The sequence below is a fragment of the Giardia intestinalis genome, chromosome 5 (genome assembly GCF_000002435.2).
Source record: "Giardia intestinalis strain WB C6 chromosome 5, whole genome shotgun sequence".
Classification (NCBI taxonomy): Eukaryota; Fornicata; order Diplomonadida; family Hexamitidae; genus Giardia; species Giardia duodenalis.
Genome location: NC_051860.1, coordinates 399,372 through 424,894, shown reverse-complemented (window position 1 = coordinate 424,894; position 25,523 = coordinate 399,372). Strand labels below are relative to the sequence as shown.

General features: G+C 47.9%; 9 protein-coding genes, 1 non-coding gene and 2 pseudogenes across 10 annotated transcripts; 5 read left to right on the top strand and 7 right to left on the bottom strand.

Moving 5' to 3' along the window:
* Positions 1-3: 3 nt before the first annotated feature.
* On the bottom strand, positions 4-75 carry GL50803_00t0058. Its single transcript has one exon. It is a non-coding gene; the product is annotated as a tRNA-Trp (tRNA).
* Positions 76-136: 61 nt separating this feature from the next.
* Positions 137-1,252, bottom strand: GL50803_008438 (Ankyrin repeat protein 2; the record flags this gene model as incomplete). The annotated part of the gene is made up of 1 exon (XM_001704223.1): positions 137-1,252. The coding sequence occupies one exon, from the start codon at positions 1,250-1,252 to the stop codon at positions 137-139; it is 1,116 nt and encodes a 371-aa protein (XP_001704275.1).
* An 11-nt stretch (positions 1,253-1,263) lies between these two features.
* GL50803_0014708 (uncharacterized protein) lies at positions 1,264-4,203 on the top strand (the record flags this gene model as incomplete). The annotated part of the gene is made up of 1 exon (XM_038045784.1): positions 1,264-4,203. The coding sequence occupies one exon, from the start codon at positions 1,264-1,266 to the stop codon at positions 4,201-4,203; it is 2,940 nt and encodes a 979-aa protein (XP_037902128.1).
* An 11-nt stretch (positions 4,204-4,214) lies between these two features.
* Positions 4,215-6,533, bottom strand: GL50803_0095661 (Tubulin tyrosine ligase; the record flags this gene model as incomplete). The annotated part of the gene is made up of 1 exon (XM_001704225.1): positions 4,215-6,533. One exon carries the CDS (start codon positions 6,531-6,533, stop codon positions 4,215-4,217), a length of 2,319 nt encoding a protein of 772 aa, XP_001704277.1.
* A 79-nt stretch (positions 6,534-6,612) lies between these two features.
* On the bottom strand, positions 6,613-8,613 carry GL50803_0017025 (Nuclear ATP/GTP-binding protein; the record flags this gene model as incomplete). Its single annotated transcript, XM_001704226.1, has 1 exon — positions 6,613-8,613. The coding sequence occupies one exon, from the start codon at positions 8,611-8,613 to the stop codon at positions 6,613-6,615; it is 2,001 nt and encodes a 666-aa protein (XP_001704278.1).
* A 27-nt stretch (positions 8,614-8,640) lies between these two features.
* Positions 8,641-11,718, bottom strand: GL50803_0014277 (N-acetyltransferase-like protein; the record flags this gene model as incomplete). The annotated part of the gene is made up of 1 exon (XM_001704227.1): positions 8,641-11,718. The coding sequence occupies one exon, from the start codon at positions 11,716-11,718 to the stop codon at positions 8,641-8,643; it is 3,078 nt and encodes a 1,025-aa protein (XP_001704279.1).
* A 67-nt stretch (positions 11,719-11,785) lies between these two features.
* GL50803_0014278 (uncharacterized protein) lies at positions 11,786-13,786 on the bottom strand (the record flags this gene model as incomplete). The annotated part of the gene is made up of 1 exon (XM_001704228.1): positions 11,786-13,786. The coding sequence occupies one exon, from the start codon at positions 13,784-13,786 to the stop codon at positions 11,786-11,788; it is 2,001 nt and encodes a 666-aa protein (XP_001704280.1).
* Positions 13,787-13,854: 68 nt separating this feature from the next.
* On the top strand, positions 13,855-15,048 carry GL50803_006700 (Kinase, CMGC RCK; the record flags this gene model as incomplete). Its single annotated transcript, XM_001704229.1, has 1 exon — positions 13,855-15,048. One exon carries the CDS (start codon positions 13,855-13,857, stop codon positions 15,046-15,048), a length of 1,194 nt encoding a protein of 397 aa, XP_001704281.1.
* A 148-nt stretch (positions 15,049-15,196) lies between these two features.
* Positions 15,197-17,233, top strand: GL50803_006702 (tRNA pseudouridine13 synthase; the record flags this gene model as incomplete). The annotated part of the gene is made up of 1 exon (XM_001704230.1): positions 15,197-17,233. One exon carries the CDS (start codon positions 15,197-15,199, stop codon positions 17,231-17,233), a length of 2,037 nt encoding a protein of 678 aa, XP_001704282.1.
* A 944-nt stretch (positions 17,234-18,177) lies between these two features.
* Positions 18,178-19,316, top strand: GL50803_00d117163 (Ankyrin repeat protein 1; annotated as a pseudogene; the record flags this gene model as incomplete).
* Positions 19,317-19,744: 428 nt separating this feature from the next.
* Positions 19,745-21,616, top strand: GL50803_00d15250 (High cysteine membrane protein Group 6; the record flags this gene model as incomplete). The annotated part of the gene is made up of 1 exon (XM_038046451.1): positions 19,745-21,616. The coding sequence occupies one exon, from the start codon at positions 19,745-19,747 to the stop codon at positions 21,614-21,616; it is 1,872 nt and encodes a 623-aa protein (XP_037902127.1).
* Positions 21,617-23,105: 1,489 nt separating this feature from the next.
* Positions 23,106-25,302, bottom strand: GL50803_00d10587 (Kinase, NEK; annotated as a pseudogene; the record flags this gene model as incomplete).
* Positions 25,303-25,523: the final 221 nt, after the last annotated feature.

Below are 25,523 nucleotides of genomic sequence, written 5' to 3'. Positions count from 1 at the left end.
AAATGAGGGCTACCGGGATTGAACCGATGACCGCTCGATCTGGAGTCGAGTGCTCTACCACTGAGCTAAGCCCCCGCCGCGCGGCCGGAGCACAGAGCACGCGTGTATATGTCTGTAGCTGTTTGGAGCTCTGTGTTCACTCATCCGGCCACATGAGCCCCAGGTACGAAATGGGCTGCTCGGAGCACACGGGACACGAAGGCCCTAGAGCCCGGCACGACCCGCAGACCGTCACGTGCCTGCACGGGAGTGCAACGTACTCAAAGCGTTCGCGTCCGCACACGCCGCACAGCACCCCTGCAGGGAGGTAGAGGTGCGTCGCGATCTCGCTCATCCCACTCACAATATCGGACGTAGTCCCTCCCAGCGAGGCGTCGCCGGCCAGGAAGCCCAGAAGAGCGTCCATAACCTCCGCCTCAGCTGGAATTGCGCCCTGGCGTGAAAGAAGTGCATGTGACGCGGAGACAAACCGCAGAAATACGGCGCGAGAGGGCTTTGTGCGACGCCAATCATACTCTCTGATAAAGAAAACAATGTTGCTGTCACAATTGGCGTAATCGGTGGGGAACTTTCCTTCGCTATCACGCACAGCGTGCTCTTCTGGGAGAAGCAGGAGGATAGACGGAATGTGCTCTGCCTTTATGGCATAGACTAGGGCAGAGCAGCCCAGGCTGTCCTTCATCCGGACCTCCTGGGGGAGTAAGAGCTCAATGCAGTGAGTGGCCCCAGACATAGCAGCAAGCATAAGGGCGGTGACCCCAAATTCGTTTGAACGCTTAGCTTCGTGGTCTAGTAGCAGGAATACGATATCACTGAGATTGCGACTGGCTGCGTCCATCAGTGCGGTCCAGCCGTGGGGCCGCGTCAATCCTGCTTCGTAAGGAATCAGGGCTTTCACAGATGACACACAGCCTCGTGAAACCGCATGCATAAGGGCCGTGTATCCGGGTGCATCTGTTATTCTACCTTCCTTTTCAATTAGTAGTGTAAGAGCTTCCAAGGCCCCGTTGCGCGCTGCAAACATTAGAGCACTCATCCCTTGCTGATCCTGAAGCGCAGCTTCTGATGACAATAGAAGCTCAACAATCCGTGCATCGTTGTTGCTAGCAGCCTTCATTAAAGCCGTGGCTCCAGATTCATTGCGCACACCACTAAACTTCTCTATGTTCTGCTGAATATAGTCACAATCGCCTGAGGCAGCAGCGGCAAACCAGTGTCTGGAGCATTCAGAAGTTCGCTCAGTGTCCGGCATGCTTTTAAATAATGTCGAATGGCGAAACAGCCTCGCAGCTTCTGTTGGCGCAACAGCTGGAGTGGGAGCGTGGATCGATAACTACGCCTCTAGACACACTGCAGCTGCTCAATGTCGCTATGATGAAGACTTATGGGGAGCATAACTTTGATGCTATTAATGCCATATTATCCCCTAACATTCCAGATACGCAACTTAAAACGCTCCGCAGAGATGTCCATGATCTTTCAGCTGACACGATTGTGTATTATGATTTAGATCAGCACATGTGTCGACATATCGCCAGCACTTATTCTAATAAGGACTTGCCTCTCAAGGAGTGCTATGAGCAGATGCTACAGCAAACAGATATGCTCTACATTATGATCACGCGTCTTTCTCAGGCAGGGCATCGGAATAGATTTCAGCGATATTCGCTGAATAGGGAATTTATGCATGCTATTACATGGTTTTACTTTACATTTGATGCACTGCACGTGGAGATGCTTGGGAAAATCATTTACTTGATTCATATCATCATTACTCAGCTTTCTGCCCCGCTTCGAATAAAGGATATCATTAATCCTTTGCTTCTTAGAGACATGATCCTGGGCCGGGCACAGAGATATCCCATTATGCGCATGATCAATGCATGCGGAATTATTGGGCACTTGTCAACGGACTCTATGTCTTACGATTTAACCAACGCAGCCTTGGGATACTGCTTGACAGGTAAGCAGACTCCCATGCCAGACCTAAACACGGAAAATAGAATACTCACAGACTCCTATCTTGCTATTTTTCTTGGACTCCAATATGCAAGCTTCCATATTCGATATCTTGGCGTCGCAGCTGCCTCAATCTTTTGCGAAACGAATAGTGACTTGTTCAATGCCCCCATTGTCCAGACCTATCTAACAAAGAAAAGCAGTATTGCATGGTTCAAATCATCCCCACCAGGAGTTCTTCTTCTCCGTGACATTCTCCTTGTTAGAGGATTTAAGAACGTGGAGGACAGAAGTACAGAATCACAGAAGGAAGAATCTCCGTTTGCAGGCGCCAGCATGATCAAGTGTTGCCTTGAGCTGCGTAAAAATCAATACACATCTGTCTTTTTCAACACATTCCTCAAAATGCTTCTTTCGGGCGAGTATGGGTCCATGCACAAACAGCATCTGTTAACAGCAGGCATAATAAGGTACTTCTTTTATGCTCTTTCAGAGTATTTCTCTTCACAGCTGGCCACAATAGCATGCAAGGCTATCAACGGAATCCAGGAATACAACATCTTTCCATTGGTACGCGAGTATATTAGAGCACGACCGTGGGTGGCAAAAAGGAATACTGGCATTAGTGTCCCTCCAGACGCGATTTCGACTGCTATGTATGAATACCAAGAAATGTCTACTAATACTCATATTGTGGCTACACATAGTATTTTCTTGAAGCTTGTATTTCGGTTTTTCCTTGTGCAATCACCTTCTGACTCCACACAGCAATTTCCGGTATCATATCTTCTTTCTCCGACAGAACTTAGCATAATGCGTTTTTCCATGCCACCATGCTATGACACCTTTGGTTGCGGATCGCACCCACTCACTTCTAAGGGATTCATATCCACGTTAATCGATCTTTTTATATACATGCCACTAAGTGACACAAGGCGGCAGTGGATATACATTATAATTGCATGCCTCATAAAGGGTGCGCTCTCATTTGAAAAGAGCTATTTTTCTAAGTATAAGATCTTTGACTATGTTATAAATGTGCTTAAATTTCATCGCTCTTGGCTCGATCTTTCCATTCCAGACTTTGAGAAGGAAACAATTAGCGCATTGGATATTCTAGGCGCTCTTATCTATCGTAACACGAAATTTATCCAGAAGAAATTTGATTCTAATCCTTCCAATGCACAGTTGCTTCTTGAATGTTTGACCCACAGTGTCAATCTTTCTTCTTCCTGCCTTAGAAGCTGCGTCCAGACTGTTGCTGAAGTGGTAGAAGAATATCGGCAAGTATTCAAGTGTAGCAGAACAAACTGGATTGGACTGGACCTGTCCACTTCTTCATCCTCCACGTTTATGACTGGGATCCAAAGCAATACCGAGTCTCGACTGCTGCACACAGTGGCTACCAATTGGGTTAATATTATCTCTTTCCTATTCACTATGCGAATAGAAGCCCTACAACCTCCCACAATTTCTATAATAACAACCGCTCTTACCATGCTCGATACCGCACAGTTTCATAGCGAAGACTCTGCAGGAGACATCCTGCGTTCTGCCCTTCTTGGCCCTCTTCTTTATCTGAAGATCCATAAGCATGAAATTGAGAGGGAATTTACTGTATCTGAAGAAATCAGAAACATCTTTGCCGATAGAGGAATTAGATTTTCTCGTCAAAAGATCACATATTATTTCCAACAATATTGCAAAGAGCATATAGACACTGCCTTCAAAAACTGCACTGAGGAGGAACTGAAAGCAATGTATCAGAAGTATAGTAAGCGCTCCCCTCCATTTTCTACTCCTGCATCAATGAGCAAATGCGGAACGTTCGAAATGCGTTTTCCTTGGGAAAATATAATGAACTATCTTGCAGAACTATCTTTGCGGAGCCACTTTTGCGTCGCAAGTTTAAATGGAGCAGAATGGAATCTTTATGGCCACGCTCTACTGGAGTCCCAAACACTTGACAATATTCTATACAATAACCCTTGCCCAAACGTGATAATCACATACAGAATGATGCGTGCGTGGCTCATGACTTCTTTGATCAGGACAGATAGAACTAGATGGAGAGCTTATGGAGCAAATATCAACATCCCTAGACTTAGAGTGATCTGTCAGAACCTTCTCGAGGAGTTAAGACTCCTCATATGTGAAGTATATGGCCATGAGGTCCTAAAGCGTCTTCTCAATACTGAAGGACCCACGCAACCCATTCTCTTTGACGAAGAAAGTAATGAGTAGGGACTACAGGGTTATTTCTTGGCAAAGAGGCCTTTATACATGACAGAAGGCAGTGGTGCTTCATCATATGCCCTAATAATGCGCCCTGTACCCACACCATAGTAATTTCCGCGAGAAACAGAAGCAGTATGGATATCCGGGTGCCCTGGCACCGACCTGATTCCTGCACTATGAAACTGGCCTGACGATTTGGACCTGTTTGCCATTAGCATAGGATTTATATCTTGTTTTACTGGCTGCGGTGGCGGCTGTTGTTGTTTTGATAACGTGACCTGTGTTGATTTTTGCCCAGCCTGGATGATGCTTTCGGCATATTCTCGAACGCCGAACTTGAGCATAGCGCGCAGTTTAGACAGTAGCTCAGCATCTCTAGTTTTCTCAATTTTATCATTTCTGGGTGGGCCCTGAGGCAATAGCACAGGGGCTTGGATGCCTTTAAATATGATGGATCGACTTGCTATGCCGTACTCAAATTCCAAGAGCGCACGCTTTAGTAAACTGTCAAATGGTTCTGATTCGGGGGCGTCGTTTGGCAGCCCAGTTGGTGCCCCAATGGAGCCTGTATTCGCGTTGACACCCGTACCCGTAGTGGCGCTCGCAGTAGAATAAGGGGGAGCATGTAGGCCTGGTTCCGGAGACCTTCGCAGTGGTGATTCCGGACGAATCTGCCGCTCTAGGACAGGAACACTGGAAGATGAGTGCATGTCAGCGACAGGAACAATATTATTAGATATCTGTCTTGGTTGTACCTTCGCCGGTGCTGCTGGGGTTGCAGATGCTGTTCGCTTTCCCGTAGCCTGTAATAGGCTAGTTTGAGACGGCGCGCCTTTAGCAAGAACATTTTGCAGCCGATCGGGAAGATCCACAGACCCTTTGTTCCGTATTCGTTGCAGAATAGAATAATATGGGTCTGGACACCCTTTTGGCAAGGGATATATTTGCACAAATGGAAGCCTTTTGAGACACTTTTGGATGTGCTCTTCATACGTTTTGAAGGTAGATACCTTTTTCTGTGCCTCCTCTGCTCCCTTCTTCTGTGGTGGCCTTGGCACCTTACTCTGTATTTGTGGTGGACGTGCCATTGTTTTCCCGTAAAGTCGCTTCATGTGCTTCTGTCGCTCTAAGCGCACGAACTGCTTTCTATCACCATTAGTAACGTTGATTACGTCAAGAACGGCATCAATTAGTGTTTCTTTTATGCGCATGTCTAAAGGCGTGTCGCACGTAAAGGACGGGCTGTGGTTAACTTCAATAAGCCACGGCTTGAAAAGGCTATCGATCATTATATCAAACCCTAAGACTTCATAGCAGTTAGAACCAAAGTATTGCTGATTCATGCTGCCGGCGTCTGGCTCTGCTTTCACTTCAGCAGGCCTACACGACATATAGGTGTGCTGGAGAGTTGGAAGCACAGCAAGGATTGTTTTAACAAATATGTCATTTATATCCTCCCTTATCTTCTGCAGATCTCCACCATCTTCAACAATCTTGTCCCAGACGGCCTGGAGGCCCCACTTGGATCCGACATTGTCCTCGTCCTCTTCTGCGTTAAAGATAAAGTTCTCGTTGCGCTTGTTAATTGCATAGTTGGTCAGGTGCATATAAGTCTTCTTCATATTCTTGACTGTTGGCTCGGCATATGGCTCGGTGGCAAAGCGAGCCATTCCATCTTCATACACTAGAAGGCGGAGAATAGGAGCTACAGAGACAACCAATACGTACATCCGTAGATCAAACTTTAGTCCGCCTATTAAGTATGGCTTTGAAACATACTCTTGAACCACCTGTGGCTCAGTGGTGTCGATAGAGTCAATGTTTTTGAAGAGGCGTATACCCCGCCCCTGGCAAGATGCAACTGGCTTCGTTATATATACTGACTTTTTGGGTGCCTTACTTATATACTGCCGCATTTCCGCTGAGTCTGCTGGTAGGTAGAAGGACATAGGATAAAAGTCGTATTCGTCTGGCATGAGCTTCCGTATCTTGTTAAGGTTCTTAGCAAGTGTATCTTTCCGCGTTATTTCATACATACTTGGAAAGTGGTTAATCCGTTGGTAGACTTTCATCCTCATCACTCTTTCCGCAGTGACTGATCTGTCGCTCCACAGCAAATTCCAGTCATCAGACTCCCCTACCTGTCGCCAGCCTCGCCGTTCGCATATTTCATGTATCACACTATACTTGCAATAGTCTAAGCATACCCTTATCCGACGCTTCTTAGTAGGCTTGGCAGCTCGCTCCACTGTTTCTCTTTCTGGGGATGTCTGCTCAACCTGTTCATCGGTTGAGGTGGTCGAGAACTCCCCATAATCCTCGAAGTTATCTGTCATGTTTTTTTGTTAGCATGGGAGATGCCGCTTGCTCCCGTGTTGCAGATAGTTTACTGTTCATCGACCTTGCTAGCGTGTTCTAGGCAACGCCAATACCGGCATGCTCTCGGTCATTTGCCGAATACAACTCATACAACGTCTGGCATAACTTCTCACCTATGTTCATCCATGAGCTTGGAGTATAGAGGATCCTATCTGTCTCATCTGTGTCAATAGAAGCAGAAAGGTCATCGCTTTCAACATTATCATTGTTCGGTTCGTTGCCAATTAACTGAACTTGTTGGAGCTTTCCTGCTTTGGCTGGATCTGGTCCATGACTGTTGGATACCTCTAAGCAGTATACGTAGGGAGAATTGTCAAAGGCGTAGGCCTTGCCAAGATTCATGAACGCTCGCCGAAGGCTACCCTCTCTCCTATCCTTGGAGCTTTTAAAGGATTTATTTAGCGCGCCGAAGGTGGCACAGTTCTGTGCAAGCATCAGCGGAAAGACAAGTTCGCAGGATGTGCGCTTCACCTTGTTGAATGCATAACAGTCTGGGTTTACGAACAGAAAGCCCCCAGATATGTTGCTATGGGAATGAAGATCGATAACAAAATCAAGGTTGTATCCCTGCGATAAGAAGTTGGTAAGTTGCGCAGGAAACTGGTAGGGGACTGAAGGCTTACTAATTATGGGCGCCAGATTTTTCGTGCTTCGCTGTTTGCCAGATGGAGGAAGGTCTCCTGCCTCTTGATTAGAAATCTCGGAAACCTTATAGAGTAGCTGCTCAGGATACCCCGTGCCGTAATTAGATCGAGAACTGGTCCTAGAAATTGAGGCTATGTCGGTATCGTAGGATGTCTCTGAAGTCTCAGGCACCGGCTCCAGTGATCTGTCTGTTGGGGTGCTATTACTGGTAGAATTAACAGGATTGCCAGCAAAATCAGTATTGCTCACACTAGCTGCAAACCCGGTAGGACTGGCACCTGTATTAAAAAGCTTCTCGGTTTGATTGTTGTATAAATCTAGTACAATAGACTTCTTTAAAAGTATTCTATTAAGAGGATTGGTTTCAAAAACAGACTCAAGTTTCTGTGGACTAACAAACGATAAATCCAGTTCTTCTGAGGGCTCTTGAGAGTTAGCTAACATGGGAGAGGCTGAGCCGCCACGTGCATCCCCTGTAAGAGCTTTGTACGGCCGCATATTTCCACGTACGATAAGCTCATAGTAGAGACATCTCATCATGTATGTTTCCGGATGCTGTTTTGAGTCCGGGTTGTAGTATGTCCGGTTTAAGTCCACGCCTGCTGCACTGCCGCGATAGAACCCAGCCATCACGCCATCGATGTTGACCATTGGTATAAGAACAAAGACGATTTTGCTGCGCAGAAACTTCGCAACTGGACTATTAGAGATCAGAAACTCTAGCAGGCCGTGGAGAATATACGAGGAAGGGACCTCTCCAGGGTGCACTCGAGCAGAGACCCAAACGATCCGCTTATCTCGAACCTCAGAGGGGAGGGATGCGTTGGCAGCGGCGGTAGATACTGGAGAACAATTGAGAATTCGTTCAATGTCTTGATTGATCACTAGAATGGGGAAGTCATTTCCATTATACGTTTTGCCAATGTTGAAGAGCCGGATAAACGGAAGCTTATGGTTGATCAATCTGCTATTAAACTTAGTTAACATAGAATAGGTAAAGGGATAAGAAAACGCAAAGAAGTAGTCCTCTATCTTGTCAAACTGGAAAACAAAACTGAGCACAGGGTTGTTAGTGTAGCACTTATGCTTGGATGATGCATAGTAAAAACACTGGTTCCGGGGGATCCGCTCCCATTTGTTGCGGGATGTTGACCGAACTAGGGGTGTTTGCTCCGACAAGAAGGTGGTCTTTCCTTTGGAAAAGCTAAGGACGTGAAAGATGTACGGCAATTTCGGTGTTATGTTAGCCACTCTAAAGTAAAACCAAAAGCGCACCTTCAGGTTGAAGTCCGGCTTGATAAAAACGTTGTACTCTGTATCGTCTATGCGTTCAGTTGTAGAGAGGTTCCCGGACTCAAAGTTAGCATCAAAGAGAAGTTCTGCCGTTACCATGTGCTCTTAATAGTTTTCTTATTACTCTTATTTACTAGCTCCAGCTCCCAGCTCTGTTCCCAGGCCAACGAGCGGCTCCAGAATGCGAAGAAGGACCTCTACTGTTTTAGTAAAGATAGACTCCACTTGACTGAATGCCACATCTGAAACAAGGCCCAATTGCTGCGCCACATCAATTTGCCGCATGTTCATTAGCCCTATTCCAAGGAAAATCCGTGCACTGGCATGTGAGAGAGATACTGGAGACAGCTTCTCAGTGAAAATCAACTCTGCAAGAATTGGCACCAAATCCCGAACAGCCATGAAGTCGAGCTGGTGCCGAACAAAGCCTCGAAGGCGAACCACGTCTTGCTTTGTTAGGGCAGCTCGTATTGCTACTTGATCTGCATCGTGGGCCAACGCCACGGTATTAGTAGGCCAGCTGACCTTAAAGGCAATTTCAATAGGGAGTTCTGCAAAATCATAGCGCAAGAGGCGTAGAAATCTGCTACGGAAACTAGTTGCAAAGTTGTTGATGAATGGATTTTCCTTTAAGCTACGGACCATAAGGCAGGTGTGTTCCCCGGTTGTCTCATTGCGCGTCTGCCGGATGTACACTGGAAGATACTGATTTTTCCTCCAGAAGTTTAGCAAGTCGAGGGTAATCCCAAATCCTACGCCGAGCCACGTGAGATCGGACGGATACACTGTGCCACAGTTCTGGAGAAGGGCTGGAGTAAGGGCTTCAATCTCCTGTTTTGCATCATTGATACTAATTCCCTTCTGCTTAGCAAGCTTCTCTATCCTTTCCTTCTTTTTCGCTTCCAACCTTTTAATTTCGGTGGGATTTAGAAGCTCTCCCTTGAAAAAGGAGGAGAGCAGTTCTAGAGTGTGAGACCCATATCCTCCACGCATGTACGAAGCATTCGTCGCTATGCGTACAACTCGGGCGCCACTGAGAGATGAGAAACTAACATCTTGGAATTGTTGGGAGAGGAGCCATGCAATCATGTCACCATCTAGGCGCTTCTGCTGGCTCAGCGCCTCCTTGACGATGTTCTGCTTCAGTTTTCCTTCGTAGCAGATTTGACATGCACACAATACAGTTGGTATTCGCTTAGAGTCTGTGATTGGAGGGCACAGGACAAAAATCTCGTGCAGAGGGTTGTCGGAGAGCAATATGAGGTCGTTGGGAGAATTCTTATAGTGCGAAGCAGAAAATATGCTCCAGATGGTCTGCAAAAATAATTCGGATTGCGGAAGCCCAGAGAATAGGGCATCCTTGTTGACGCGGTATAAGGTGCACGACTGAGGCTGTGGAAATGACGCAGCGATTTCGGGGCCTTCTTCAAGAGACGTTACCAGCCCATTCACCTGGTCCAGACAAAGAAGCTGGTTAACCCACTTTTCGATGCTATCATTGGGGGCATAACGTATGGGTTCGTTCAGCGACAATTTCACAAGCCCCTGTCCTCGCTTAGAGCCGCTTCTTTCAAGGTCGTGAAGGAGTTTCAGAGACAGTGCACGTCCCGATGCTTCATATCCATAGCAAGTACTGGAGATAAAGCAGAGCATATTTGCCTCAACGTTGTCCACAATCTGTCTCACTAACTTTAAAGGTATCGCTGCACACTCGTCCAATAGAATGGCGTCAATGAAATTCAATATAGAGCTTGATGCTCTTTCGTTGGCTTGGCAGTAAGTAGCCAATGTGGACGGCATTATATACGCAATAACTTGCTTTACCTTGCGTGTGATTCGAAGTTCAATGATAGGGTCGGTTGCCTTTGGGCCCGCACGTCTTACAGTGTAATCCCGTGCTTCTTGATAATCAAGAGCTTTGAGGCCGATAATACAGAATTCGAACACGGTCTGGACATTGATGGGATTTGGAGCAGAGATGAGAACATGGTTGTACCCCTGGAAAATCATCAAAGCCACAATCAAGCCTAACGATGCTGACTTCCCACGTCCTCTGGCCGCAATAAGTGAGCAGATGGGGAAACGCGTCGCAGTCGCCAACGCATTGGCATTTTGAGTGAGGGTCTGAAGCAGCTCGTGGCCCGCGTTCTGCTCTTCTAGTGATGCGTCAACATCCTGGTCAACACTACTTTCTGCGATATCCTCTCGAGTATACGTCTCTTTCTCGCGCACAAAGTATCGCTTGCGGGATGGCTCCCGTGGCCCTTTGCCATCACGTTCAACAGGCTCCTTTTCGAGCATGGCATTCTTGTCAGCTAGTTTGCGTATCCTATCCACATTATCCAACATTTCAAGGACCTGGATAACAAGTTTAGCCTGCTCTAGCGTAGCACAGAGAGATATGAACGTTTTTGCGAGTAGTGAAGACGACTTATGTTCGTTTTTATAGGCCGTGAAAGCAGCAACACGCTTTTCAACGCTGCCATCTTGTGCACTCAAATTTGTCATCAGATTCTGAATACCCTCGGTGATCTGTATCACCTCAAGCGTGTCATTAACAAGCAGAAATCGTGGGAGATACTCCAGCAATGCAATAAATCTAGAGTTAAAGCGTGCCTTAATATGCAAGTCATTTGACACCTCACGATTATTGATGTTTGAAAAGCGTGAGTGGAAATTCATCACTACTGCGTGGAGCTGAGAAAGGTCATGCATATTATTGAGTAAGAACAGGATAAGCCCGCCGCCGCGCACACACTCAACGGTCTGGCCAATGATATTTGGTGTGAGGGCCTTAAAATCTTGGAGAATAAGCATGTCGACTGTAGTTCCCAAGGCCAGCTCTGTGTCTCGATAGTGCAAGTAGCGTATATTTGTATTAGCATAGAACTGGGCCTCTACGGACAGTTCTTCTTCTTGCAGCTCTCCACGGTTTTTAAGTTGTCGGAACTCCTTGTTGCGTTTCCGCTTGTTCGATGAAAGCTTCGGCATCTCATCATAACACCACATGATAGAAAGCTGCGAGGTCCTTGTCATCTTCAGGATGCTAAATAAATTAGGGACTTGATAAAGCCCCCCATCCCCCACGATAATTATGAGAGAGCGCTGAAACGACTCGTACCCCGAATTTAGGAGAGTCGTAAGTCGTTTATCAATCGCTTTCAGGCTCTCCCCGCGGCTATTGACCCGGACAGATTGAGCCATGTCAGTTTTAATTTTGCAATTAATTGCAAATGCTGTGCCCAGTGGAGGCAGCTTGAGTTGTGGTAGCCTATGAGGTTTCGGCACGTATTATGTTGCTATAGGGAAAACCACGATACAACAGTTCTGTGTTACAATCTTCGAGTACTGCCTGGAGGGTACTGGTAATGTCCGAAGTGCTCTCCTCGTTGGCCTTCTTTAGCTCTCGCTCCCGAACAAGCTCAAATATGTCTCCAAATTCTTCCTTCACTTTCCTGCATCTCAGAAGCTCAACCTGTGCCAACTTCAGGGCGCTGTCCAATGACCCCTGGTCTAAACAAGTCCGTATTCCATTGAGACACGAATTTCTGAGGGCGAACGCCTCCTCGATGTAGTCCCATACTTTAAAGAGGAACTGAATCGCAGATTCGATCAAGCTCCCCAGTTGTCCGTCCGGGATCTGCAAGGGCGACGACTCCATGAACTTAGATTGCTCTCGAAGCTCGTTGGTGAAGTGCCTAACCATTGCTGCCTGTAGCTCGGATATATCTGCGTTTTTCCGTAACACCACGTCAGGAGAAATCCTCTCCAAGACCGTCTCAGTGACAGCTTTATCTTCAGGCCGTTCTTTGGCTAGAGACGGTGGTTCATGGGTCAAGCCAGCGGAATCATGGTTAAGAGAATTGCTATGCAAGTATTCCGCTAGGCTGCTTTGGCCAAATGTGCCGCTAGTAGTAACACTTCGCTGAAGCTCCACAATCGGTCCCGTGCTTGTACCAGAGCTAACATCGAGACCAGTGCTGCTACTCATGCTCACTGCACCCACTGCACTAAACCCAATGTCCCCCGAGACATGGACGGGTAGATTTGAAACTAATGGGAGGATAAAAGTTTCGGCAGGTCCTGTTTTAGGCTCATCTCCAGGATTGCAGGCAACGTCTTCATCTGCAGCTCTACTGCTCGTGCATGAGTTACGTAACTTTGTCTCCATGTCCTGCTTTGTTTGCTCAAAGTTTTCACTGGTCCAGATTTCTTCTGCTCTTTTAATGGGCTCTTCAGAAGGAGGTAAATCAGAACTGTTATTGGAAGATTGATGCAGTGCTCCTGGAATATAGACTACGGTGTTTGTATTCAAGTCCACCGCTGGTGCCAACTCCTGAGATAGAGACGTGAAGCCAGGTGCAGCTGGGGCAGAGTGTGCACTGTGAATAAAATAGAACTGCTCCTCGTTACCATCCTGTGTTGAGACAGATCTAGCAGCCAAAGCTGCTTCTTCAACGGAGTCGTGGTGGGGATCGTTATTTATCGGACTTGGTTCATTAAGCTGCGCAGCCTGCTGTGTTCGTATTTGGTTTTTGAGCTGTTCTTCTCGCTCATGCTGGTCAGCCAGACTCTCGGCAGCCATTTTCAGTGCCTTCTGGGTGTCACTTAGTTCTGCTGCAAGACTAGTATTCTGACTGCGAAGAAGCTCAATAGTCGTCTCATACCCCGCAATGCGCTTTTTTAAGCTACTGACCTCGCGGGTAAGAGTCTGCATCTCACAGAGATGCTTGGATTCCAGACTAGCTATTTGCACACGTAACCGTTGTTCCTCGGCCTTCGTTGACTCTTTAGATTTGGGGCGTGCTGCTTCGTTGAGCTTATTCCTAAATACAGCCTTTTCCTTTGCCACCTGAGCCGCCACTTCCTTCTGCAGACGTTGCTCCACTTGCTCTGCTATACGATTCTCCATCTCGGCCTCAATGGCTCTGGTGCGCTCTTCTAATGGTCTCTCTAGATACTTGATTATCTGCTGCTCTGAAAGCTGCGTCAGAATATTGGCCCGTAGCTCTTCCTTAAGCTCTGCACGCACGTCTGGTGCCATCTTTTCTCGTAGCTCTGCATGAAGCTTTATGGCCAATTTTTGCCGCAGCTTTTGTTCTGCCTCAGACCTAAGCTCTTCTTTGGCTGATGCAACGGCGTCAACTAGCCTTCCCTTGAGCTGTGAAATCTCATCATCTTTTTCCGTCAAAAGAACCATGAGGGCCTCCACCTGCTGCGAACGCTCATCTAGTTGCTGCCTTGTTGCCTGTTGAGCGTGTGCCTTACTCATCAAAAGTGACTTATAAGTTCAAAAAGGCTGTCTGAAATTAAAATTTAGAATTTCCAAGGCGAAGCTTCATGGAAAACTACACTGTAATCACGGAGCTCGGCTCTGGAAACTATGGAACAGTTTACAAAGCGCGTGAAAACAAAAAGGGAACCCTTGTTGCCATCAAGCATATGAAGCAGAAATATAAATCATGGTCAGAGTGTGTCACTCTCAAGGAGGTTAAGTCCTTGATTAGAATGAAGGAGCATCCTAACATCGTAAAACTGATGGAGGTCGTGCGGCAAAAGGAAGATCTCTATTTTGTCTTCGAGTACATAAACTCGGGAAACCTGTTCGACTTCGTTGTTCAGCAGCGCTCTGCGGGCATCAAGATAAGTGAGCTAGTAGCAAAGGACCTAGTTAGGCAGATCCTAGAAGGCTTGGAGCATATCCACCGCAATAATTACATGCACAGAGACCTTAAGTGTGAGAATATTCTTGTTTCGGACGACGGTACTGGGACACGATGCGTCAAGATAGCGGATCTCGGATGTGCCAAGTCCCTCTTGGAGCGTCCTCCACATACAGTCTACGTGGGAACAAGATGGTACAGAGCAGTGGAGCTTTTCCTTAAAGATTCAAGCTACAGCGCAAAGAACGATATATGGGCATGTGCGTGCATTCTCTGCGAGATACTGCTGATGAAGCCTCTGTTCCCGGGGGCTAACGATATAGATATGCTCAATCTGATCACCTCGACACTAGGGTCACCTACGCGAGAGGATTGGCCTGCAGGATATGCATTGGCTGAGCGAATAGGATACAAGTTTCCGCGCGCTACGCAGTCTAGGCAGGAGAAACTCCGATATCTATTCCCCAATGTCACGGAAGACTGCATCAACCTTCTCTCCCGTATGTTTGAGTTTGATCAAAATAAGCGTCTCAGTGCCCAGGATTGTCTCCGGCACCCGTGGTTTGTCAACACATGCCCTACAACAGCTGCTGCTTCTGCGTCCTCAAGTTTCGTTGGGACTACAGGCGTGGGAGGTGATGATGCCAGTACAGAGGGACTTAGTGTAGCTCGGAACGCCCTTCAGCGAGCGACTCGGGCAACAGATCTCAACCTAGATTTGCTCAATGGGGGCAATCCGTATGCACATGGAGATATTCTGCCGAGCTATGCCCAGAAAAAGGCCAAGACAACTAAGGAGTTGATCGAGCTGGACCACAATGATGAGCTACATGACAACAATATGCTAGATATGATAGATGACATGTTCTAGATGATCTGGCTGGTCAACCCTGGAGAGAGCAGAAAGAGCTCTATGGGCTCTCCTTTATCTCATGATAACCTCCTTCCATGTAAACTCTAGGCTTTGTATGACACTAGGAGCTTTGTATGTCTAGCCGTCACTCAAAAAGCCAAGAAAAATGACCCTAAATCTGACCCCCTATGCACCTGACATAGGCGTAACATGCCTCCTAACTGATCAGGTAACACCTGTTCCAGCCCTTATTAAGCTGTACTATAGTGACTTCATCGTTCGAGAACTGGATCTAGATGGAACATGTGTAAGGCTGAAGGAAACAGCAGTTCCGGTTGAACCAGAATTGGATGCATACAACTACTATCTTTCAGAGCCGGAAGTAAAACGTGTTCAGCTATCTGCAGCCATACAAACTGCGCCTGAGCTTGACTATCTCTCGGCAGAAAATCGCGAGCTGCTAGCAGCAATTTATTCCGCCCCCTCTTCCGTTTCGCTAGAGACCACATCACCACGCTTCTTCCCCATGCCATCAAGCAAAGAGGCAAGAAGATCTGTGCACAATATGCTAAATAGTATGAATCGCATTGACATTGCCACAAGTACTGTGATAGACCCAGGGGAAGGTGATGGAGAGCAAACATACAGATTGAAAATTCAGCCTCAGAAGCCAAGGGTTCCGCGCCCTTCTGAGAAATACACCCATTTTGTTCTGGAGAAAGCAGGTCTAGATACCATGCAAGCTATTATAAGCATGGTAGCTAAGATGCTCCCGCAGTTTCGGTGTAAGGTGAACGACTTCACATACAGAGGCACGAAGGACAAGCGTGGAGCGACTGTCCAGAGAGTCTGTGCAAAAGGTGTTTGGCCATCTGTACTGAGTGCTACGTCTATCAATAGTTCTGGCATGTACCTGCAGGTTGGGGACTTCTCCTTTTCTTCGGAGCCTCTGCATTTAGGAGCTCATTTGGGCAATTCGTTTGAATTGATATTGCGAGGGATTCCTCACACAGCAACGGAAAATATTGGTCGTAGATTGTCTACCTTAAAATCACAGGGATTTATCAATTACTTTGGCTATCAGCGCTTCGGTTCTAGAAGCACCGGAACACATCGTATTGGAGCAGCAATTCTATCGGGTCAGTATTCCGATGCATTATGGATGATAGTCAAGAGCTCCATAGAGTGTAAGCTTAAATCTACAGTCACTATCTGCAGCTCATTCAAGGATGTGATGATCTCTATAGCTAATAAAGACGCCAAGATGTTTGAGGACAGCTTACCAAAGTTGTTGGATGATGCTGGAAAGTCTATGGGTGCCTTTACTTCGACTCTTCGCCTAGTGAAGGAGGCAAAAGACCCGCTGAGAGCTCTTCTAAAGCACGTTCCCAGGTCGATGCAAACTATGTACATTCATGCATTTCAGGCATATCTGTTTAACCTGGCTACTTCACGTTGTATAACGAGAATTAAGAATGAAATAGCCAATGGAAAGAGAAAAGTGGAGACAAACTGTCTTCTCCTGAACGATCCCGTATACGTCAGGAGCGCTACAACTAGAATAGGGGACAAAGTTCACCTAGTTAGTACGGACGATCTTATCAAGGGAACGTATGCTCTTAATGATCTTGCCATTCCTCTATTGGGCACCAAAACAACACAGTTACTAGCAGATGCTGCATCTAAATTTCCCCAGTCTCTGCTAGCTGATGTCTACGAGGCATATAAGGATGCGTTACTCCCCAATGGGTTGTCTTTTGATTTTCTTTCCACTATGACTCGGCGCATCATCGTCCCCAAAGAGCTTTCCTCTTTGCTTCGCGCATTTGTACCAGTGGGAGACATACGTTTGTTAATAGTGATGCCAAAAGATCTAGAAATGTGCTGGATTGGGCATGCGTCTCTTACAGACATTTTAGGAATAACAGATATAGACATTCTAGCAGGGAAACAGCCCCATGTTTTCTCGGAAGTACCTACAATGGAACCATTTTCAACCATCAGCGATAGTAAGACTGATTATAGGTCCTTAGCATTGCGCTTTTCGTTACCTTCTTCTGCATATGCCACAGAGTTTCTTAGAGAGCTCCTAGGAACAACTGTGGATCCAGACTCCCAGAAGAGCCTTTTGGCGCATTATAAGATCAATATTACCAATGCAACCGAGCTGGATGATCCAGAGTGGCTTCAACAATTAGAGTAGCTGAATATAAGCTCGTGCGTATATGAAACTGCAAGAGTTGTTGATTGGATGCATCACTAGATAATATTGGGTTATCGTTTTTCAAAAAATTGATTGTATTTGTAAGTACCAATACCATCCTAAGCTAGCTTTAAATATTAGGGTATTTTGAATGATATCATCACTTTTTGGGGTAGAATTATGTCCACGAGAAATCGGTTGCTTCAGGGCAAGAGCTTACATAGGCTCAATATACGTAACTTATCTGCATCAAGACAAACCAGTGCAGATCCATATAATGTAATGAAATTTACACATTCTATTTTCTAGGAATATATCGACAAGTCTCGTGATCTGTTATATTTCACAGGTGCTAGCATTTGCAAACTGAACTTTCATTGCCAGCCCTCTCCCAGCAGGCCGCGCGAAGTCTGGCCCTGGCCGACCCGGAGCCGACGTCGTGACCCGCGCATGACGGGGCTTCTTGTGCCCACACCGCTCCTCTGGTGCGAGCTTTGCCCTTCTGTGAATGGGGGCGGGCTGGCCCGTTGCAGGCTACTTCTCTCATCGACCCCCGTGAGCCCGCCCATCTCCAAATCTCGTGGGCGCGCGTCAGTATTGTGCGTCCATTGTCTTATCCTGGTAAGGATTCTCCCATCTGCAGGTCCTCGCAGTCACTAGTGGCACGCCATTTTCGCGGTCTAGACCAACCTGACCCTTCGGAGCCAAGTGCGCTCTTGATTCGGGGACTCTTTAGTTGCCTGGGTCGACGAACAAGGGCGACGTCAAGAGAGTCACAGCGCAGCATCTACTCAGCCCCAATAATGAAACTTTGGAACACGGCTATCTCTGCTCCTGGGCCGGATGCACTGTTCTAAGCAGTTGCTAATAATGATACTGATGCTGTTTTTTCGTTAAGGAAAGCACACGCTAAACGCCGTAATGATAAGGGGTACACAGCACTTATGCTTGCGCTCCGCAAAAGCTACTACGACATTGCAATGATCCTGGCACGGCATGAACACGGAGTCCAGGATTCTCTCCAGAAGACCGCTCTTATGTACTGCATTGACCGCCAGTCACTGCGTCTCATTGATGTCCTCGGACCTTATGAGAAGGGTCTTGCCGACTTCAAAGGAAAGACTGCCCTCTATCATGCATATGAGAACAAGAACCTAAATGTTATGGAAAGGCTCTGTAAGTACGAAGCTGACCTACCAATACCTATTCTCGAGGGATCTGTAACAGGTAGAACTCTCTTGATGTTGGCTGCGCGGGAAGGAGACTGTGCGTGATTAAAGATTCTGATACCGTACCAGGCCGGAAGACGCGATAGTATGAGCTGGTGCGCTTCACGCTACGCCATAGAGATGGGTCGAGTTGCGTGCTTGAAGCTGCTTATCACACATGAAAAGTGCCTGCTGGGGGAAGATGGTTTTACGTAGCTGATGATAGCCGTAGCAATGCGCTCTGCAGAGCCACTGGTGCAATACAAGGATAGCATCCGCCGGCGTACAAACGATGGACGCACAGCCCTGATGATCGCTGTGTATAGCAATAACATCCCAGCAATCAAGCACTTGATCGCCAGTGAGAAGGGGATGCGGAGACCGGACGATCGAACTGCGCTCATGATTGCTGCGGAGAAGGATAGTGCAGAGGCATGCCGGCTCCTGGCGCCTCATGAGTCGGGGATACGCATATCCAGCAATATACACCTGAGCAACAAGCAAGAGATCGGAAAGCCAGTAGCACTGATGCTGGCAATCGTCGCGAAAAGCGTACGATGCCTGAAGTGGCTGGGCGAGTATGAAAAAAAGATGACAGAGATCAAGCAGCAGATGACGTCTCTCATGATTGCAGCGCAGGTGGGGCACGTCGAGGCAGTTCAAGTTTTACGAAGTGCCGAGGCGGGCGAGCAGGACTCTTAGGCTGGACAGCGCTAATGCACGCTGCGGCGTGGGATCATCCAAACATAGTCAAGTATCTCGTCCCCTACGAGCTGGGCTTGGTTGATGAGAATGACCAATCGGCTCTCGATCTTGCGGTGAAGTACGGACAACTGTCGTGCATAAGGATCCTAGCTCCAGCTTGTGCCCCATAGTTCGGAGAGGCAGCACTACAGAAGCTAGCCGCAGGCTCTACGGCGCCGGCGGCTCTCCGACCTGAAATCCAATCTGAGATATGTCGCTATCTTGGCCTTGGTAGAGTTAAGTAGGCCACCCTTCATTTAGTACGGGGCTGTTATTAGTTAACGCCGAAGCAGAGATCCGCGCATGGAGACATCAGCTATGCTTCATATGCTCTCCGTCGACCACATTATGCACGCGCTTGTAAGTAGGCCGGTACGTTTCAGGGTTGTGCTTTTATTTTGACAAACTTATTGACTGGAAGAATGTAAGACTCGGCTACGTTTTGGGTAAACAACAAGTACAACCACTTTAGTGGTGGCTCCCTGGAGACCACGCGTAGTAACCAACGATAGATTACAGGGAAATTATCACGTTGCTACTTGCTGAAAATTGCAATAAAATGTTGATGTCTATGTCAGTCGTGCTTCTTCTGGTGCGGTCTTCTACATCTGCCAGTTGTGATGTTGACTACTGCACCGAGTGCGTCCCAGACTACCCCGATAACTGCATGATATGCCAGGATGACTATAAGCTAGACGTGGAAACGGGCAAGTGCGTTCCATGCCCAAAGGGTACATGGGGTCCCAGGTGTTCCACACGCAAGTGCTGGCTTACCACACGTGTCAATTGTCTAGAATGTAGTAGCACAGACCGGTGCTGGACTTGTGAAGACGGGTACTATGTGACGTGGTATGGGGGCTGTGGTGCGTGTGCAGAAGGCACCGGAGGCTATGAGTGTCAGGACCTCATCTGTAATGGGGTTGCACTAACGAATTGTAAGACTTGTGATACTGCAACAGAGGGGACCTGTGCAGTTTGCAAGGATTCTTACAAGCTGATTCCAGAGACCAATAAGTGCGAAGCGTGCCCCGATGGCCGAATCGGACCAGAGTGCATTTCGATGAGGTGTCTGGCCACAACCAGAGACTATTGCCTCGAGTGTCTTTCTGGGACGAATCGTTGCAGCCGGTGTTACGACGACTTTCATCCTAATGAGCTTGGAAAGTGTGTTCAATGTCAAGGGAATACCGGTGGCTACAATTGCGAGAAGACTAAATGCAATGGAAAGATATCCGAGAATTGTGCGACTTGCTACTCAGCTGAAGATGCAATCTTGGAGCCAGGGGCATGCAAAGTTTGCAAAGATGGGTACTACAAGGAGTCTAGTAACTCCATTACTTGTACACCGTGTCCAGACAATAGATTGAGTGATGGGATTACATGCAATGCGGTGTTGTGTTCTGGGACCCGCTACGATAACTGCCATACGTGTACAGAAGGCGAACCAACGTGCCAGCTCTGCATTGATGGTTATGGTCCCAATGAGACGGGCTCTTGCACGCCGTGCCCTGATGGCAAAGGCGGGCCAAACTGTGTGGGGACAAAGTGCACAGCTGATCAACTGGCCCTTGTTGACGACTGTAGATTCTGTGGAGATGATGGAGCGTGCGTTCAGTGTGCTGCAGGCTTTATGCTCGATAATAAGGAGTGCGTTCCTGTCAATGGATGCCAGAGCCCCAACTGCAGAAGCTGCACCGTCACAGAGAGAACAGAGACTTGCAAGCGTTGCCAAAAGGGATATTATGTTGTTGGGGGCAGGTGTGCACGTTGTGTCGGGAACTGCCTCGACTGTAAGAGCGCAAGCATCTGTGTTGCGTGCGAGGACGGTTATACGTTGACGGTCGACGTTTGCGTATTGAATTCCCCAGACGTAGACGTGGACTCCTGCAGCATCTCAAACTGCCTGGTGTGCCTGGCCAACAACCGAGACGTTTGTGCCACGTGTTCTAGCGGCTATCTATGGAATGCAAATGAAAAGGCCTGTGTTGTAGCTTGCCCAGATACTAACTGTATTGATTGCAATCAATCCACTGGTGAGTGCAGCGCCTGTGGCGTTGGATATGGAATGCAGGGGGCTCTCTGCTATCCTTGTACAATTAGTGATTGCTCTAGTTGCAGCTTTCGCACAGATTCTACATCAGGAGAGAGCACCGAAGTATGCGTACGGTGCTCTTCTGGAGAACTGACCACTGATGGGCAATGTAAGGAGATTGTGCGAATGAGTAAGAAGACGATTTTCGCTTCATCCGTTGGGATCGTTGTCCTAGTTCTCCTAGTGTGTATTGGTGTTGGACTCTTCTTCGTTTTTCGACGTAAGCCAGCTCAACAACTCGATGTTACTTCAGAAACTCGTCTTATGAACTCTCAGAAAAATATGGAACCGACCTCTGTTGACACCAACCCCGAATGTGTGGAGTATGAAACTGACTAGTTATTTATCATAGCATAATCTGCATTGATAATCTCGCAGTATGTGCTAGTAAATGTTTTCTTGAATCAAGAAGATGCAGCGCCATTCTAGGTAGGTGTGTCTCTTGCTCGTTCATCAACGGGGATCCAAATCTAGAGTCTGAAATTTGAAAATCAGATGTCGTCCACTCCTGGTAGAAGAGCCTTGTGCTTTCTCCAAGGCAATAGAGGGCCTGAAACTGGTGATGGATGCGCCGATCACTCGCCGCACTAGGCCAACGCTGGCCAGGATCATCGCCCGCTAGTCGAGATGGACCCACACGTGACCTATGTGAATCCCTCGGCAAGAGATGGGAGCCCTGGAGTGCTTGGCTGACAGAGGCGGATTGATCCTGACCGTACCGAAGAGTGGTGGTCTGGGCCACCTGCCTGGGGTCTGCTGCAGCAGCTGGCAGTGCCTGACACCCTCGAGTAGACGGGCGCCGGTTGTAGAGAGAGACGACCTCGATGAACTGGTCCTGATCGCTTCTGATGCTTCGGATGACACCCTTCAGAGAGGTGGCCCTGGACCGACGCCTCGACAGACCGAATCATTCCCCCAGGTGTGCTGTGCAGTGCAGATGGACCAGCCCACACGTCACTGAGCCAAACACGCTGCACAAGGTGAGCGTCGACACGGTCTCGTGCTGGGTGACGGAGCACCTGCAAGAGCGCACCGCAATCCATGAATAGGAGGGCCATACTTCTCCCCCGACACAACGCATGGGAGCTGTCCACTGGCATCCACGAACGCGTACTATGACTCCAAGATAGAGGTGCATGGGGAGCGCACCCTTGATAATGGAACAGATAGTGCCCTCCACGAGGAGACGAAGAGGCACCCCGAGGAACGGGGTGGACACCCGGGGTCGTGGGGCGCGATCTTCGTCACGGAAGACCAGAGCCCTGGATTCTGTGGGGGCCAGATCGCAGTGACCGACGCAAGGCCCGAGACAGCAGGTGCCCACTCAAGCGTCAGACAGTAGTTGGCCAAGGGAAGGGAGGAATCCTCAAAAAGCACCGCGAAGAACAGTAGCAGCTCCCGGAGGGATGAACATAAAGTTCTTCTTTTCTTTAGGATTGGATGGCATCCGAATTTCGGATTTTGGACTTTGCCCAAGAGTAAGTGAGAAGCCCATCTGCCCAGAGCAATGGTGGTTTGCAGGGATATTTACTCAGACAACAACTAGCAAGTTGACTTTGGTAAAAAAGAGTATGTCTTCTGTTATTTTCTGCTGCCAACATGAGAGCAGTCTCACCATCATCATTCTTCTTGTCTTTATCAGAAAGGTTCTTCTTAACTCTTTCAGTATCGCCGGCGAAGGAAGCGCACATGACTGGGGTCTAGGATGAGGCCCCGTGTTTGTGGAGAAGCAGAGCTATGCTTGTGTGCTTGTTCTTAAGATCATGCATGAACACCGTGTTTCCAGCCTTGTCCTTCATTCCATTATGAGCTGGTATAAGCAGCTCTACTAGCTTTGCGCCCCCCTAATAACAGCCCGCATAAGTGCTGTCATACCATCATCATCTGTTGGGTCCTCATAAGATATAAGCATCTCAGCAACTTCTAGATGTCCATTTTTAAGAGAATAGTACAGAGCATTGTGATTTTTCCTATCCTTCAGTTCCTTCTGGCTTGGTATCAGCAGTCTCACAGAGTTTATGTCACCTTTCATAGCCACTTTCATAAGTGAAGTAACACCATTGTCATCTAGCATTTTTGTTAGAAAGACCATCTGTATGAAAGGAGCATCAAAATTCTCATTGTTGCAAACTGTGTCCCAAATTTTCCTATAGAATTCAGCAGAATCAGCAAGGGTGAGGAACAAGCGTTCACTCGAAGCAAGTTGATTGATGACTTCGGCAACAAGTGTCTGTATGTCTCTGCGGATACCTTCTATTTGTTGTTTGTAAAGGTCCGATTCATCCTGGTTACCATTCTTGTCCTCACAGGACGTGTCCCGAATGAACCAGAAGCTGAAGTCGATGTAACGACGGAAGCTATTACGCAATTTGGAAGGGACTGAGTTCTCATATATTCCTTTGATATCATTGTTAAGTGCTTCCTTCATGTGATCTTCTCCCTTTCCATTACACCGATGGATATCGATGAACAGCCTAAGTTTGTGATATATATTTTGACGTCGTTGCGGGGCTGGAAGTAGACTGAGAAGATCGATTTGAGGAGATTGGCGCAGAATCCTTCTACACGACTAACATCTGTCTGCAAAATATGAACAATAAGAATGTCGGCAATGGCAGATGCGAAAGCGCCTATACAGCGTTCAATATTCTGATCATTTTCTGTGGCACGCTCTTTGCTCTCGGACCCCTTACAATAGAGTAGTAGTATGGTCGGATAGGATCCTGCACCTGGGATGAATCCCGCTGTAAGCCCCTTGGTCGTCTTTTGTCAGTCGTCATCTTCGTCCAACGCCTTGAGGCATGTTCCAAAGAGGTCGTTGAAGAGGGTTGACCTGCTATATGACTGGTCAAGAATAACGACACGCGCATAATGAAGGGAGTCAGAGCTGGGATGCTCCGCGCAAGAGCCATATACTTCTTGCTGTATGCGCCCCCGTCTGTAACAAAAGGAGCCTCTATTCTTCAATGAATAGGGTCGATACCACTGTCTTCCTCAGTAAGGTGTTCTTCAGCAGCTTCAACACTTGTACCACTGAAAGGATATACAAGCGGGGGCTTAGACATGTTCATGGACGTAGAAGAAGTTAAAGAAACCGTAACATTTGTCGGAGTGGAGCGTTCTGCAAGATGTTCGGATTCCTTATGTTGATCCTCCGCTTTAATTGCAGGGCTATTGAGTGTTTGGAAAAAGCCAATGATCTTTCTGGTCGTGAGCTGCTCTGCCGGGTCCAGGATAATATCTTCTCGATGACAGTTCTTACAAATTCATCTGTGATGGCGCCCAAATCAGGCCTCCACTCATTGTCAAAGACTGCTTTCGCATCCTCTGGCTCCCAAAGTGTGAGAAGCTCGGCAAGCTCATACATGACGACTCCGGAGGCTCAGATATCCGAAGCGGTGCTCGTCTCGTATGAAGGTCTCGGGGGCTATGTATGCCGACGTTCCTGCAAAGGTGCCTCCACTATGCAGAGAGTCCTTGCAGAGCCCAAAGTCTGCGAGCACGATGCGCTAGCCGTCCCTATTCATCAGAGTTGGCGGGCCCGAGGTCCCCGTAGACGAGGCTGTAAGATAAGCTCCCGTCTTCGGCCACCTTGCGAGGGTTGTGGAGGTAGGCGAGGGCGTCAGCCATCTGCTCTAGGAGAGGGAACATCAGCCCCTTGGGACTGGGTTTACGAGCTGCCCTGTAGGCAGTGATAAATTTCTGGAGATCCCCGTGGTGGCGGTCCATGATGACAAAGATGGGTCGTTGCTCCTGATCACCTGGTGATACTTGATGACGCCAGGCTGGGAGAGTCTCGTAACAGTTTTCAGTTCGCACTCTGTGAGCTTCTTCTCACTACGCTTGATCATCCTCTCCTTCACAGAAAGGCCTGGACACCCATCGATGGCGCGAACGGCACCGAAGCCCCCTTTACCTAGCAGCTCGCCTTCGCGCTGATACAGCCCTTCGGGACTGAACATGGGGATGCTATCGAGGCCACTGCCAGCGCTCTCTGCAGCACGAGTGGGACTTTCACTGACCATGTCATGCGCAATTAGATTCACGCTTTCTATTACGCCAAACTAACAATTACTGTACTGGGTCCAATTTTCGCAGAATCTGTGGGTAGATAACAATCATGGATTCGGTGAGCCTCAGCCTTGCTACCTCCTGGTCGAACGCTTTTCCTCGCGCATCATTACCCAATCCCAATCAGCACAGAAGCCTCTGAAGTCGTGGGATTGCAACCAAAGCGCCCTTAGTG